General features: G+C 46.2%; 1 protein-coding gene across 2 annotated transcripts in view; it reads left to right on the forward strand.

Annotated features, from left to right (window-relative positions):
• The window catches only part of GLB1 (galactosidase beta 1), a 92,690-nt gene that overhangs the window by 23,936 nt on the left and 55,749 nt on the right, over positions 1 to 13,005 (forward strand). The window contains exons 3-7 of one of the 2 annotated variants that reach the window (XM_082637545.1): positions 2,006 to 2,156; positions 2,690 to 2,750; positions 4,228 to 4,322; positions 9,179 to 9,359; positions 12,285 to 12,343. In XM_082637545.1, the coding sequence (XP_082493671.1) occupies positions 2,006 to 2,156; positions 2,690 to 2,750; positions 4,228 to 4,322; positions 9,179 to 9,359; positions 12,285 to 12,343 (547 nt within the window). The remainder of the gene's footprint in view (positions 1 to 2,005; positions 2,157 to 2,689; positions 2,751 to 4,227; positions 4,323 to 9,178; positions 9,360 to 12,284; positions 12,344 to 13,005) is intronic. The other variant, XM_082637546.1, reaches the window with a different exon arrangement.

Raw genomic sequence — 13,005 nt, forward strand, 5'->3', positions numbered from 1 at the left:
TGGGGTCCCGGGAGCGTCTAGTCATGGGCTTGAGTGTCCCTTCTTTAGACAATTAACTACTTCTTCCCACCGTGAACTTTGTCACCAGAAATCATAAAATGAATATCAGCTTGAAAGGGCAAAGGGAAGTAACAATGGTTGAGCGTTTACTGTGTGCAGGGCACATTACATGGATGATGCCATTTCTCCAAGGTCACCCTTCTTGTTTGCAGCTGGCGAAACTGAAATTTGCCCAGGCACATGTTTTTGGACAGAGGTCCCGCTGAGATTTGAAGATAAGGGTGTTGGTAGGCAACCATAGCTCCTCTCAGCTCCTAGAGGGATATGCCTTGTTGGGTAGATTCCTGAAACCTAGTTTGTCTTTGTGGTTCTGCTGGGGTGATTCCATGGCCCAAGGTTACAGAATTTTATCCCCAAAACTAGCTCTCCTTATCTCTTCTGCTGTTGTAAAGTGACTAATTGAGAAGGAAGTTGGGGTGGCTGGCCACTTTGGTTTTTGCATTGCTGATATGGATTGCTGATAACTCTTCAAAGATAAAGGGTGAGAAAACCCAGCGGCAGATTCCTGGGACAGATAGTTAGGAAGAATCCCACTTGTTATTCTGGTTCTAGGGCCACTGGGACATGTCTGTAGCTTCAACACTAAGTTCTGGGGGACCAAGACTGTTCCAAGGAACCCTGAAACCATGGGATTGCGGAAAAAAAACACAAGCCAGCGGTCATCAAAGACACCTTTGTGATGGCAGTGGGTGGCTTCACATTTAAAGTTGTGTCCCAGGGCTTCTCTGGTGGCGCAGTGGTTAAGAATCCACCTGCCAATGCAGGGGATATAGGTTCGAGCCCTGGTCCGGGAAGATCCCACATGCCACGGAGCAACTAAGCCCGTGCGCCACAACTACTGAGCCTGCGCTCCAGAGCCCACGAGCCACAACTAGTGAAGCCTGCATGCTTAGAGCCCGTGCTCCGCAACAAGAGAAGCCACCGCAAGCAGGAGCCCGCGCACCACAACGAAGAGTAGCCACCGCTCGCTGCAACTAGAGAAAGCCCGCACGCAGCAATGAAGACCCAACGCAGCCAAAAATTTAATTTAAAAAAATAAACTTTTAAAAATAAATAAATAAATAAGTTTGTGTCCCATGCTGCAGGCAGCCCGAGGAGCTGGTTGGAATTTTATTTTATTTTTTATAAATTTATTTATTTATTTTTGGCTGCATTGGGTCTTCATTGGTGCATGCAGGCTTTCTCTAGTTGTGGCGAGCGGAGGCTACTCTTCATTGTGGTGTGCAGGCTCCTTCTCATTGCGGTGGCTTCTCTTGTTGCGGAGCATGGGCTCTAGGCACGCAGGCTTCAGTGGTTGTGGCACGCGGGCTCAGTAATTGTGGCACACAAGCTCTAGAGCGCAGGCTCAGCAGTTGTGGCGCACGGGCTTAGTTGCTCCGCAGCATGTGGGATTTTCCCGGACCAGGGCTTGAACCCATGTCCGCTGCATTGGCAGGAGGATTCTTAACCACTGTGCCACCAGGGAAGTCCCAGAATTTTTGTTATTTTACCTCCTTCGGGCTATTCCTGACAAAATCTTTTGTTAGGAGGACACAGGGCTTGGAGGTTTTCCCATTTTTATTGAAAAATATTTTTCAAAAAATAAGTATGCCTCTTATTACTTTAGCACCAATATTGTCATTTTTCCTAAGCCCTTACATAGGCATAAGTAATTTTTCCATAGTAGTAATTTGTGTCCCTGAACTCTGTATTGTTTTTTAAGTCAAGCATTAAATAGGAATGGGAGTTCTTTGAAGGTCATACACTTAAAAGTGTTCCCCACAAGTTTGATACTCTTGGTAGCTGCTGTGAAAACTCAAAAGAAGGCTTCTTTTCTGCGAGTCTGCCTTAGGAAGATGTCTGTGTGTCCTGCGGGTTTATAGTTCTGCAGACGGTTCAGAAATTCACGTAGGACACCTGGATTTTTTGAGCTATTTCCAGGAAGGGGCTGTGTGTGTCTTGGCAGGTACGTGGCCTGGAACTTCCACGAGCCCCAGCCAGGACAGTATGAGTTCACTGGGGACCATGACGTGGAGCATTTTATTCAGCTGGCACATGAGCTGGGACTGCTGGTCATCCTGAGGCCTGGACCTTACATCTGTGCGGAGTGGGACATGGTGAGTGCGGCTAGACCTGCCCTGCCTGCCTGGTGTGCGGACAGGCAGGGATCTGGGGGCAAGTGAATTAAAGCAGCGTTGGTAAGTCTCTAATTCCAGGTAACACGGGCCTGTGACTGAGCAAACCCAGTTGTCTTTTACCTTGGGCAGTGCCCAGGCAGAGAGGAGCAGGGAGGGATCAGAAGGCATGGGTCCTCCTCTTGGTGGTCACATACAGAAGTCAGTTTCCTCATCTGTAAAAAGAAGTTCATGGTGTGGCCTCTGTCTGCCTCACAGGGTAGTTGTGAGGTTAAGTGGAGGAATCTGTAGAAAAGGCTTTGATTCTCAAAACATTGCATTCATGCAGAGTGATCTTATTTTTATTATGTTTACAATTTCTAATTGCCCTGAAAGTTACAACCCAGAAAGCCCAGCTCAAATACCCCTTCTCCCTGACACTTTTCTTCTTTCCCCTCACTGCTAATAGTAATTTCTGTCTCCCCTAAGACCTTATTATGGCCTCTTCTTCCTTTTTTTTTTTTCCCCCCTCCTAGGGAGGATTACCTGCTTGGCTACTAGAGAAAGAATCTATTGTTCTCCGTTCTTCTGATCCAGGTAAGCTGTTACAGATGTCGTAAGAGAATTTAAGAAAGCTTAGATAATTTATATCAAAAGAGTCAGGTATTTCAAAGGCTGGGGTACTCCTGGGTGAATGCTTCCAAAAGTTTAGCGAAAGTGTGAGTGTTCATCCTCCTCCTCCAGATACTGAATGTTTTAGGAAAGAAGGACTATTCGAACAACTTGACCAGATCTCGCTGATACCCTGGTAACTCTTTGAATTGGCACTGGGCCCTGTTTGTGGTTGACTGGCTGATTTTAATGCTTTCTCTGCCTCTGTTCTTAGAATACGACATGGCTGGTGATGACTCCCAGCTAATCAGAATGGCACGTGTAGTTTCTGCAGTGGTGTCACTGGATTTCTCAGTAGCTGCGGTGTCTTCAGTTCCTTTGTCTACTTTTACAAGGTTATCTGTAAAATGATAGGTTTTTTTCTTGTTTAGCTGTAAACCCTGATCAATCTGCAGGTCCCATTTAGCTGCTATTCTTTTTTTTTTTTTAATTTTTATTGGAGTATAGTCGATTTACAATGTTGTGTTACTTTCTGCTGTACAGCAAAGTGAATCAGCTATAAATATACATATCTCAACTCTTTTTTAGATTCTTTTCCCATATAAGTCATTACAGAGAATTGAGCAGAGTTCTTAGCTGCATTTCTGTCTTCTGAAGGCTTCAGTTTCTCTTGGTGATGAAGCTGGTCATAAGAGCAGCTAACACTGATTAAATTTGCTGTGTAAAAGGCTAGTATATTATGCTCTATATGCATTTCCTTCTTGGTGTACTACCCTCACATTTTACGCTCTTAGTATATTAGTGTTTTTCCACATTTTATCTCAATTAATCCTTACAGCAACTTTATGACCTATGTACTCTGTTATCCCCATTTGACAATGTAAATGTGTAATTGATTAGAACTTAATTTTTAAAAAAACTCAACTGTGACAGAGAGGACACATCACTCAGTCATTCAACAAACATTGGTGGATGCCTCCTGTGCTGCAGGCTTTTTGTCCTAATGGCAGGGACAGATACCAGGCATACTGGTCCTTGTCCTCTCAGAGCTCTGCTGAGGAGACAACTCTCGGCAGGACAACTTTTTTTTTTTTTTTTTTGCGGTACGCGGACCTCTCACTGTTGTGGCCTCTCCCATTACGGAGCACAGGCTCCGGACGCGCAGGCTCAGCAGCCATGGCTCACGGGCCCAGCCGCTCTGCGGCATGCGGGATCTTCCCACACGGGGGCACGAACCCGTGTCCCCTGCATCGGCAGGCGGACTCTCAACCACTGCGCCACCAGGGAAGCCCGGCAGGGCAACTTTTAGCAGACTTTTAGTGCATGTAGCACCCCCCATTTCAGAAAGTGGTTGTTGAATCCAGTCTGTTCAATCTCTGCTGCCAGCCCCAGGGTAATAGGCTGCGTTGTGTCTCTTTGTAGAAAAAGGCGTGTGATGGTGTTAAACCTGGTTGTCTTCCAGATTACCTTGCAGCTGTGGACAAGTGGTTGGGAATCCTTCTGCCCAAGATGAGGCCCCTCCTCTATCAGAATGGAGGGCCGATTATAACAGTGCAGGTAACCGCAGAGAGGAGCCTGGCCGGGTCAGGGGAGGTTTCCACCCATCCACATTATATATGGGAACAAAGCAGACATGAACCTCATATGTCTATTTCTTTCTTTTTTTTTTCTTTTTAATTTTTAAGATTGAAGTATAGTTGATTTGCTATGTTGTGTTAGTTTCAAGTGTACAGCAAAGTGATTCAGTCATATACATATATACGTATATATATATTTTTTCCAGATTCTTTTCCACTATAAATTATTACAAGATATTGAATATAGTTCCCTGTGCTATACAGTAGGTCCTTGCTGTTTATCTTCATATGTCTATTTCTTTAAGAGGCAATGCCACAGATGGTGCTTTGATTTAAATTGCATTTTGGGGAGGCATTACCATTTTTGAATGCTTGCTGTGTGAGACTCTCTGCTGGATGCCCTACAAATGCTGTTCAGTTATTCCAACCACCATCTTCAAAGAGGTTAACTGACTTGGCCAAGGTCACGCAGCTGGCAGATGTTGCAGCCTGGCTTCTCTCCGGTGCCACGTTGCCTTCTGGCCACAGGGATGCAGCATGGACTGACCTACTTTGGTGTCTGCACTGCCTAGGCCGTCAGTTTCCATGGGTGTGGAAAGAGGATGCAGTGAATTGGGGCCACTGTGTTTTCTCTCCTACTTCCTGCCCTCACTTTCCTTCTTCCATGTGTTTTTCACTTTGCAATGACTGGTAGATTGTGAGGTATATCACGTGGTAAGAATTTTCCAAGTGAAAAATAGGTATACTTGACCTGCGATGATTTTTAATGTTTGTAAAAATACTTAGGTAAAACAAAACCATGTCTGTTGGTCATTTACCAAGGACGCTCTGATTGCAAAGAATAGGTTATGTAAAACTGGCTGCATCCTGGACCAGCAAGGGGGTGCGTGCGGTGCTCCCTAGGGGAGCGTGGGCCAGATTTCCTTCTTGTGAATAGCACTGTGGAGTGTTTGCAGGGACGGTCATTGTGGGGAGGGAGCCTGGCCATTTCCATGCCCTTCAGATATGAGAGGGCTGGGCTGGCCAGGGTATCCTGCGTGGTGGAGAGAGGCCAGGCTGCTACTCCCAGAGAGGCGTACTGATAGCACTCACTGCCCCTCACCTGTCCTGAGTCTGTACCAGTTAAGCTTACAGGAGCCCACTTTCCTGTACGAAGATTTCAAGGCTGAAACTGGATGTATCTGCATAGCTGGGTCTTCTTCCTTTCTCTTGATCTCAGGTTTTCCTCAGTTTCCCTTGCTTTTTAGTCTCTGCTTCTGCCGAAATCACTTTCCATTTTTGCTGACGGCTTTTCTGTACTTTTTGGTTATTGAAATGCACCACAATGTCAACAAATATGAACTGTGCAGGGGAGAGCAAAGCTGACTGTCTTGGGGGGCATTTCCTCCTATGTCCATCCCTGGCAACCTCAGATGACTTGAACTTGACTGTGGATCCTGCTGGAGGACTCAGCTTCCTCCTCTCCCTTCCCCCCGTCACATCTCCACCTGCTAAAATCCCACCTAATCCTTTTGCCCCTTGATAATTAGGAGTGGGGGCCTTCCACCCACAAATTTGCTTCATCCAATTTGTGAGGTACTCATGAGGGATTAGCCCTGTTTATACCTGCTGTTTTGGAAAAGGAACAACTGAAAACGTCTGCAGTGTTTTGTTGCTTTATTAAGGAGCTACAGGGTGAGATAATTACTCTAGAACAAAGACCTGCAACCTGCAAACCTGGCCCTCTGCCTGTTTTTGTAAATAAAGGCCACTGGCACATGACCACGCCCGACCATTTATATATTGTCTGGGGCTGCTTGTGAACCACAATAGCACAGTTCAGTAGTGGAGACAGAGACATATGGCCAAAAAGCTCCAGATATTTACTCTCTGGCCCTTTATAGAAAAAGTTGGCAAACTTTAGAAAAATGAGCGTTCCTCTGAGGCTAACTGCAACTTCGTCTATGAGTCTCAAGCCCTTATCTGTGTGTTTCTCCTCTCACCTCCCCCGCCTCCACACACACCTCTTCTTTCCTCTCGTTGGCAATGATAGAGAACTTGACTGTATGCCTTATTGCCAGCTTTCTGAGCACTTAGCAGGTGCCAGGTGTTGTGCAAAAGCCCTATTCGTGTATTGGCTCAGTGAATCCTCATACAACCCAGTGAGGTAGATACGCTCACCTCTTACAGACAAAGTGACATTTTACAGGTGGAGCCACCTGGATAAGAAGAGGCAGAGCTGAGGTTTGTACAGGGACTCGGGCCTCTCACGTCTGTGCCTGTGACCGCAGCACTAAGCTGTCTTGCGAATGTCAAGCTTTTCTCTTTCTCTAAAAACCTAACCAAATTAGGTATATGCCTTTATTACAATCCTGTTTAAAATACAGTCCTGTATTTTATCTTAATACAATGATGATAATAGATAAATAAGATTTGAAAGGGTAAGTGAAAATCAATGACATTGGCTTGGGGCTTGGCCAGAAAAGAACGAGAGGTGCAGAGGTGCTGGGCCCTCTTAGTTGCTAAAGCCGACCCTTAAATTTAGCTCTGAACTTCTTGTCAGCCAGATGATGAAGGAAGACACAGCCATTTAAGTAGCTCTTAATTAAAGAGGAGAAAAAAGAAAATGAGGGGGACAGTACCTTGCCAGTATTTGCAAAGCTTTTCTTAAGATTTATTTCAATTATTTCCAAAGGGACTTCTGAGGCACTAATCAGAGTATCAGGATCAGTCATCCAAGGGGAGTTTCCTACTCTGTGTGAGTGGCAAACACCTTCTATTGCAGGATGGCTTCATGACCTGTGAAGCCCTTGATACTGGCCTACCACTACTTGTTTTGCTTCTTTTTTTTTTTAATTTAATTTATTATTATTATTTTTTTTTGGCTGCACCTCATGGCATATGGGATCCTAGTTCCCCGACCAGGGATGGAACCCACGTCGCCTGCACTGGAAGCGCAGAGTCTTAATCCCTGGACCTCCAGGGAAGTCCTTGTTTTGTTTGTTTGTTTCTTTCTTTCTTTCTTTCTTTAATTTATTTTATTTTTGGCTGCGTTGGGTCTTTGTTGCTGCACGTGGGCTTTCTCTAGTTGCGGCGAGCAGGGGCTACCCTTCGTTGCAGAGCATAGGCTCTAGGTGCACAGGTTTCAGTAGTTGTAGCTTGTGGGTTCTAGAGCACAGGCTCAGTAGTTGTGGCACACGGGCTTCGTTGCTCCGCGACATGTGGGATCTTCCGGGACCAGGGCTTGAACCCGTGTCCCCTGCATTGGCGGGCGGATTCTTAACCACTGCACCACCAGGGAAGCCCTGTTTTGCTTCTTGAACCCATAACATGAGAGTATAGTCAGAGGGATTCTCGCTGAGAAAACCATCGTGCATTAAACCATTTGGGAGGAGGTGCTTTGCAGATGATGATGGTGGTGTCTAGTTCTTCTCCATCACTCCCTACTCCCTTCCCACTCCCCAACTCTGTCCATAGGCTTCATGGAGTTACTAGCAATTTTGCCAACAGCATACTCCTTGCAGGAATACTCTCTACCTCCTGCTTCCCTGACCAGAGAGTGCCTTTCTGTCTAGAGCTGCCTCGGGCAATCCCTCCGGAGAAGCTTCCTTAACCATCTCTTCCAACCACTCTCAGACTGGGCACCTCTTTTCTGGGGGCTCACAGTTTCTTACGCTCATATTCAAAGGCCATGTATCCCTAGGATCACAAAAATTTGTTTTGCGTTGTGTGCAGGTAGAAATTGTTATGTATGGGAAATTTTAAAATTTTTGTAAAATTGTGAAGTATACCACACACACATTAATGTGCAATAATGAAGCATTATGATGAGAACAGCCACAGAGTGACCACTCAAGATGGAAAATGGTACGTGGCCAGGACCCTGGAAGCTTGCCGGGTGTCCTTCTTAATCACACCCCACTTCTTCTCACTCTTCTGACTTTCGTAGCCATCAGCTTCTTGCTTTTCTTTCACGTTTACCAATTATGTGCACACCAAGACTTGATAGTTTGGTTTTGAATGATTTGGATTTTCTATTCGGGAAATTGTATCGTGTGTATTTTTCAGTGTCATGCTTCTTTCACCAACCTCTATACCTCTAAGATTCTTTGGTGTATTGGATTTTTTGGTGTATCTGGTGTATTGGAAATAAATGAAGGTCATTCATTTTATTGCTTTAGAGCAATGTTACTTAATCTTTTTTTCATTGTTGCCCATTAAAGATCCTCTCTAGACATATTTTTCTAATTGCCCCCCATGAAATTTTAATACCTGAGATATACTGTATAATTGTACATATATCTGTACTTTATATGAAAAATAAGATTTTTTTTTAAATCCTATAAAAATCAGCTCCCACCTCCTTGGGGATGCTCTCCACCTCATTGAGAATGGACACTTCAGAGCAGGGGTTACTACCCTCAGCACTATTGTCATTGTACCCAGTAATTCTTTGTTGTGGTGGCTGACAATGCAGGATCTCTAGCAACATCCTTTGGCCTCTACCCACTGAATTAACAGATGATTTTTCTTCATTTTTTAATATTTTTGCCATGGAAAGGTATTATTTATGTAATGTTTAAAGTATCGGTTACCTATTATAGGGGACAATATCACTACAATCTGAAAACTAACATATTGGTTGTTTTCCTTATTTCTGGGAGGTATTAGAAGGTAGGTTTTTATGCTGAGTTGCTTTTTGGAAAATGAGTTTTGAGGCTTGAGTGTAGGAGATATTTGGGGGTATTACTAAGCCTTGTCATCTCAGAGATGTGCAGGTAGTTTCTCTAAACAAAAGCTTGCCTTCGGACGTTGGAGTCTCCTGATTTCTTTCCCCTCCTCTTTTTAAATTTGCAGGTTGAAAATGAATATGGCAGCTACTATACCTGTGATTACAACTACCTGCGTTTCCTGCAGAAGCGTTTCCACTACCACCTGGGTGAGGACGTGCTCCTGTTCACCACGGACGGGGTGCGTGAGAGTCTCCTGCAGTGCGGGGCACTGCAGGGGCTCTATGCCACCGTGGACTTCGGAGCAGGTTGGTGTCTACAGTCACAGAAACCCAGCTGAGCAGGCAGGTTTGGGCTTTTTACTCCATCGGTCGTTCTAGGCAGCTGTTGTTCAAGTGGCAAGGGCATATCGAGTGAGATTTCCCAAATTTTCCTGTGTCTGGTAACTGGTAAAATAGAAAACCTGATAATGCACCCCTCCATTGCAGAGATCATTTTATGTCAGCTGAGCTGGCCCTTAGGTCAAGAGCTCCATTTCCAGCCCTGGCGGAGCTGGCTGAAGCCTGGAGTCCCGTTCTCTTAGGGGCTGCCTGCCAGGAGCAGTTCCAGGTGGAGGAGCTCCACCTTTCAGGCTCTGTCTGGGATGTGCTGCTCTTCCCTGCTCCCCCTGTCCCCCGAGTCGTGGCTGGATGCTCGAGCTGGGTCGTGGCCATCGTGAACTCTGAGGCCAGCCCTGGGGTTCGGGGAACTTACCTGGCACTTCCGTTTTCTTTCTACATAAACTCATAAGGCTGGGAACTGTGATGGGCCGGAGGTGGTTTGGCAGATGCTACAAAAAATCGTCTTGCCTGATGCATTAGTGCTCTGTAAGCTGCTGAGGTTCCACACATGAAAGGAGGGCTGGGATGCTTCGGGCTGTAATGACATTAAGAAATCTCCATGTAGGTTGAGAGCAGCTTTCATAAAAGGCATGGCAGCTAAATGCATTGTGTGATCCTGGACTTTTTTTTTTTTTTTTTTTTTTTTTATTCATGGCTATGTTGGGTCTTCGTTTCTGTGCGAGGGCTTTCTCTAGTTGCGGCAAGCGGGGGCCACTCCTCATCGCGGTGCGCGGGCCTCTCACTATCGCGGCCTCTCTTGTTGCGGAGCACAGGCTCCAGACGCACAGGCTCAGTAATTGTGGCTCACGGGGCCAGTTGCTCCGCGGCATGTGGAATCCTCCCAGACCAGGGCTCGAACCCGTGTCTCCTGCATTGGCAGGCAGACTCTCAACCACTGCGCCACCAGGGAAGCCCCTGGACTTTTTTTTTTCCGTTTTTTTTTTTTTCTTTCTTTGGTTCTTGTTGTTATGAAGGACATTATTGAGACAATTGAAATCTTTGAATAAAGCCTTTAGATTAGATAATAGTATTCTATCCATGTTAATTTCCTGTTTTTTATCATTGTATTCTGTTTATTTAAAGAATGCCCTTGCCCTTAGGGGATACACACTGAACTATCTAGGGGTAAGGGGCCATTCTGTCTGAAAATTACTCTCAAATGGCTCAGAAAAAAATATGCATATTCATATAGAGAGGGAAAACCTGATAAATGTGGTAAAATGTTAACAGTTGGGGAACCTGGGTGAAGGGAAGATGAGTTCTTTGTACTATTCTCACAGCTTTTCTGTAAGTCTGAAATTATTTCAAAATGAAAAGTTACTGCCCCACCCAAAAAGACCAGCTCTTCAAGTAGCATTAAGGATCCCGCTGTTCTCCCATCTGAGGGATGAGACACACATCCAGCGTTGCTACAGAAAACTGAAGCTGCATTTTTAAAAAGATTCTTCTACACTACCAACAAGGAAATAACTGGCTCTGAGTGAATTGAGTGTTTCTAGAAACATGGTACGTTGCTCAGAGCATTTGACGATGAAATAACTCATCCACAAAGCGCTGCACAGGAAGTGGCATGCTGGTTTCGTCCTGCTTTGGCACACTTCCCAACACAGTGATGAAAAAGCACAGTATTTTTCTGTTGGGAGGAACAAATTGCAGATTATTATGAGTTAGTTGTAAGCATTATTTGTATATAGCGTGACAGCACATACAAATAATGCTTCTGCTGCGGGTTCAAGGACAGACACTCAAGACCGGTGTACCTGGGGCAGGTGGGGCTGTGGTAGCTTTATTCATTTGTGTGCAAGAGGGGCAGTGCCTGGGGTCAGATCCCAGGAGAGGCGCCTGAGAGCAGCATTTAAAGATCTGGAAGCTACCGAACGCTTAATAGTGAGAAATTTACAGCCATAAAATAAATGAGATTCCATTCTTTCTTGATCAGCACATTCTCTCCTGAAAGCTGGCCTTACAGAGAAGCCCAAGGCTTGTCCAAGAGTAGGGGATTTTTGGAGACTTGGCTGGTGTTCCTTTCACACTGGGACACTCACTGCGGGAACTGGACTGTGCAGTGTGGGGTCAGGGTGTCCTCTGCTCTGGCTGGGAAGCACTGTGCATGTTCACTGATGTAAAGCAGCCCATTATCTCTCTGGGGAGAAACACTTTCTCTCTTTAGAGGTGGAGGGGAGAACAGAGACATGGGAAAGCAAGATGAGATACAGGCATCCTAATGGAATATTTCAGAAGAAAAAATTGAGTTCGCGAGTAGTCTGGAATGACTGTTGATGTACAAATTAAAATTCAGAGTATACTCCGTGATTCAGGGATAAATGTAATTAGAGCACATTTGTCCCTTTGATTTGTTAATTAAGTGGTAGATATTTGTGCCACTATGATGTGTATGGCACTGTGGAGCTTACCAGGAAGTATGTTCAAAGCAGGGCTATCCTGTAGGGAGCAGCTAGGTCAACCAGATGTCCGAGTGAAAGAGAGAGAGAGAGAGAGAGAGACAGAGAGACAGAGAGACAGAGAGAGACAGAGAGAGACAGAGAGAGAGAGAGAGAGACACCAGCCATGTGTCCAGGTGCTGGGGACACAGAGGAAGCACAAAGCCTGTGCCGTGATCTCCCAAAGGAAAGCAGTCAGGAGAGGCCCGGGCACTGTTCACAGAGGAAGCATCATTCCGTGGTCCCCACGGTCCGTCAAATGGATGGCCTGAGTCCCCACCTAAAGCTAGCTTGGAGGTGTGCAAGCCCCTGGGGGTGTGGGGAAGGGCGGGGGCCTCGGGCGCAAGGAATCTTTTTATTTAACTTCTTGTCATTCCCATGGCTGACCGTCCTTCTCCCTCTCATTTTTCAGATGTCAACATCACAGCTGCTTTCCTAATCCAGAGGAAGAGTGAACCCAAAGGACCCTTGGTAAGAATCAGGTGTGAGGCCTGGGGAGACCGTTTGCTTGTACTAACTTCATTACCGCTGCTGGGAGAGAGCGATTAACTGCTGCAGAGGGTGGGAATGGATCCTTGGTTTCTCTGGGTCTGAGGTCAGCAGCTGATGGGAGTGTAGAGACCCCCTTCTGGACACATGGGAAACAGCAGAAGCAGTACTGCTGCTTGACACTGAGGCCCTGCACTGGAGGGGGGCAGAATGGGGACCAAAGTGAACATCCCGCCTGCATCAGGCTCTGCGCTCTTTTTTTTTTTTTTTTTTGCGGTACGCGGGCCTCTCACTGCTGTGGCCTCTCCCGTTGCGGAGCACAGGCTCCGGACGCGCAGGCTCAGCGGCCATGGCTCACAGGCCCAGCCGCTCCGCGGCATGTGGGATCTTCCCGAACCGGGGCACGATCCCACGTCCCCTGCATCGGCAGGCGGACTCTCCACCACTGCGCCACCAGGGAAGCCCAGGCTCTGCGCTCTTGCATACCTCATCGTATTTGGTCCTCGTGCCAGCTCTCATAGGTAGTATCATTGTCTCCATTTTCAGTGAAGCTCAGAGACCACGTCACTTGCCCAGGGTCGTACAGCTGGTGAGTGGCAGGGCCAGGATCTGTGTTCAGGTCTGTGTTTCTTGAAAGCTCTTTG

This window comes from Mesoplodon mirus, assembly GCF_964341445.2.
Source record: "Mesoplodon mirus genome assembly, chromosome: 12".
Classification (NCBI taxonomy): Eukaryota; Metazoa; Chordata; class Mammalia; order Artiodactyla; family Ziphiidae; genus Mesoplodon; species Mesoplodon mirus.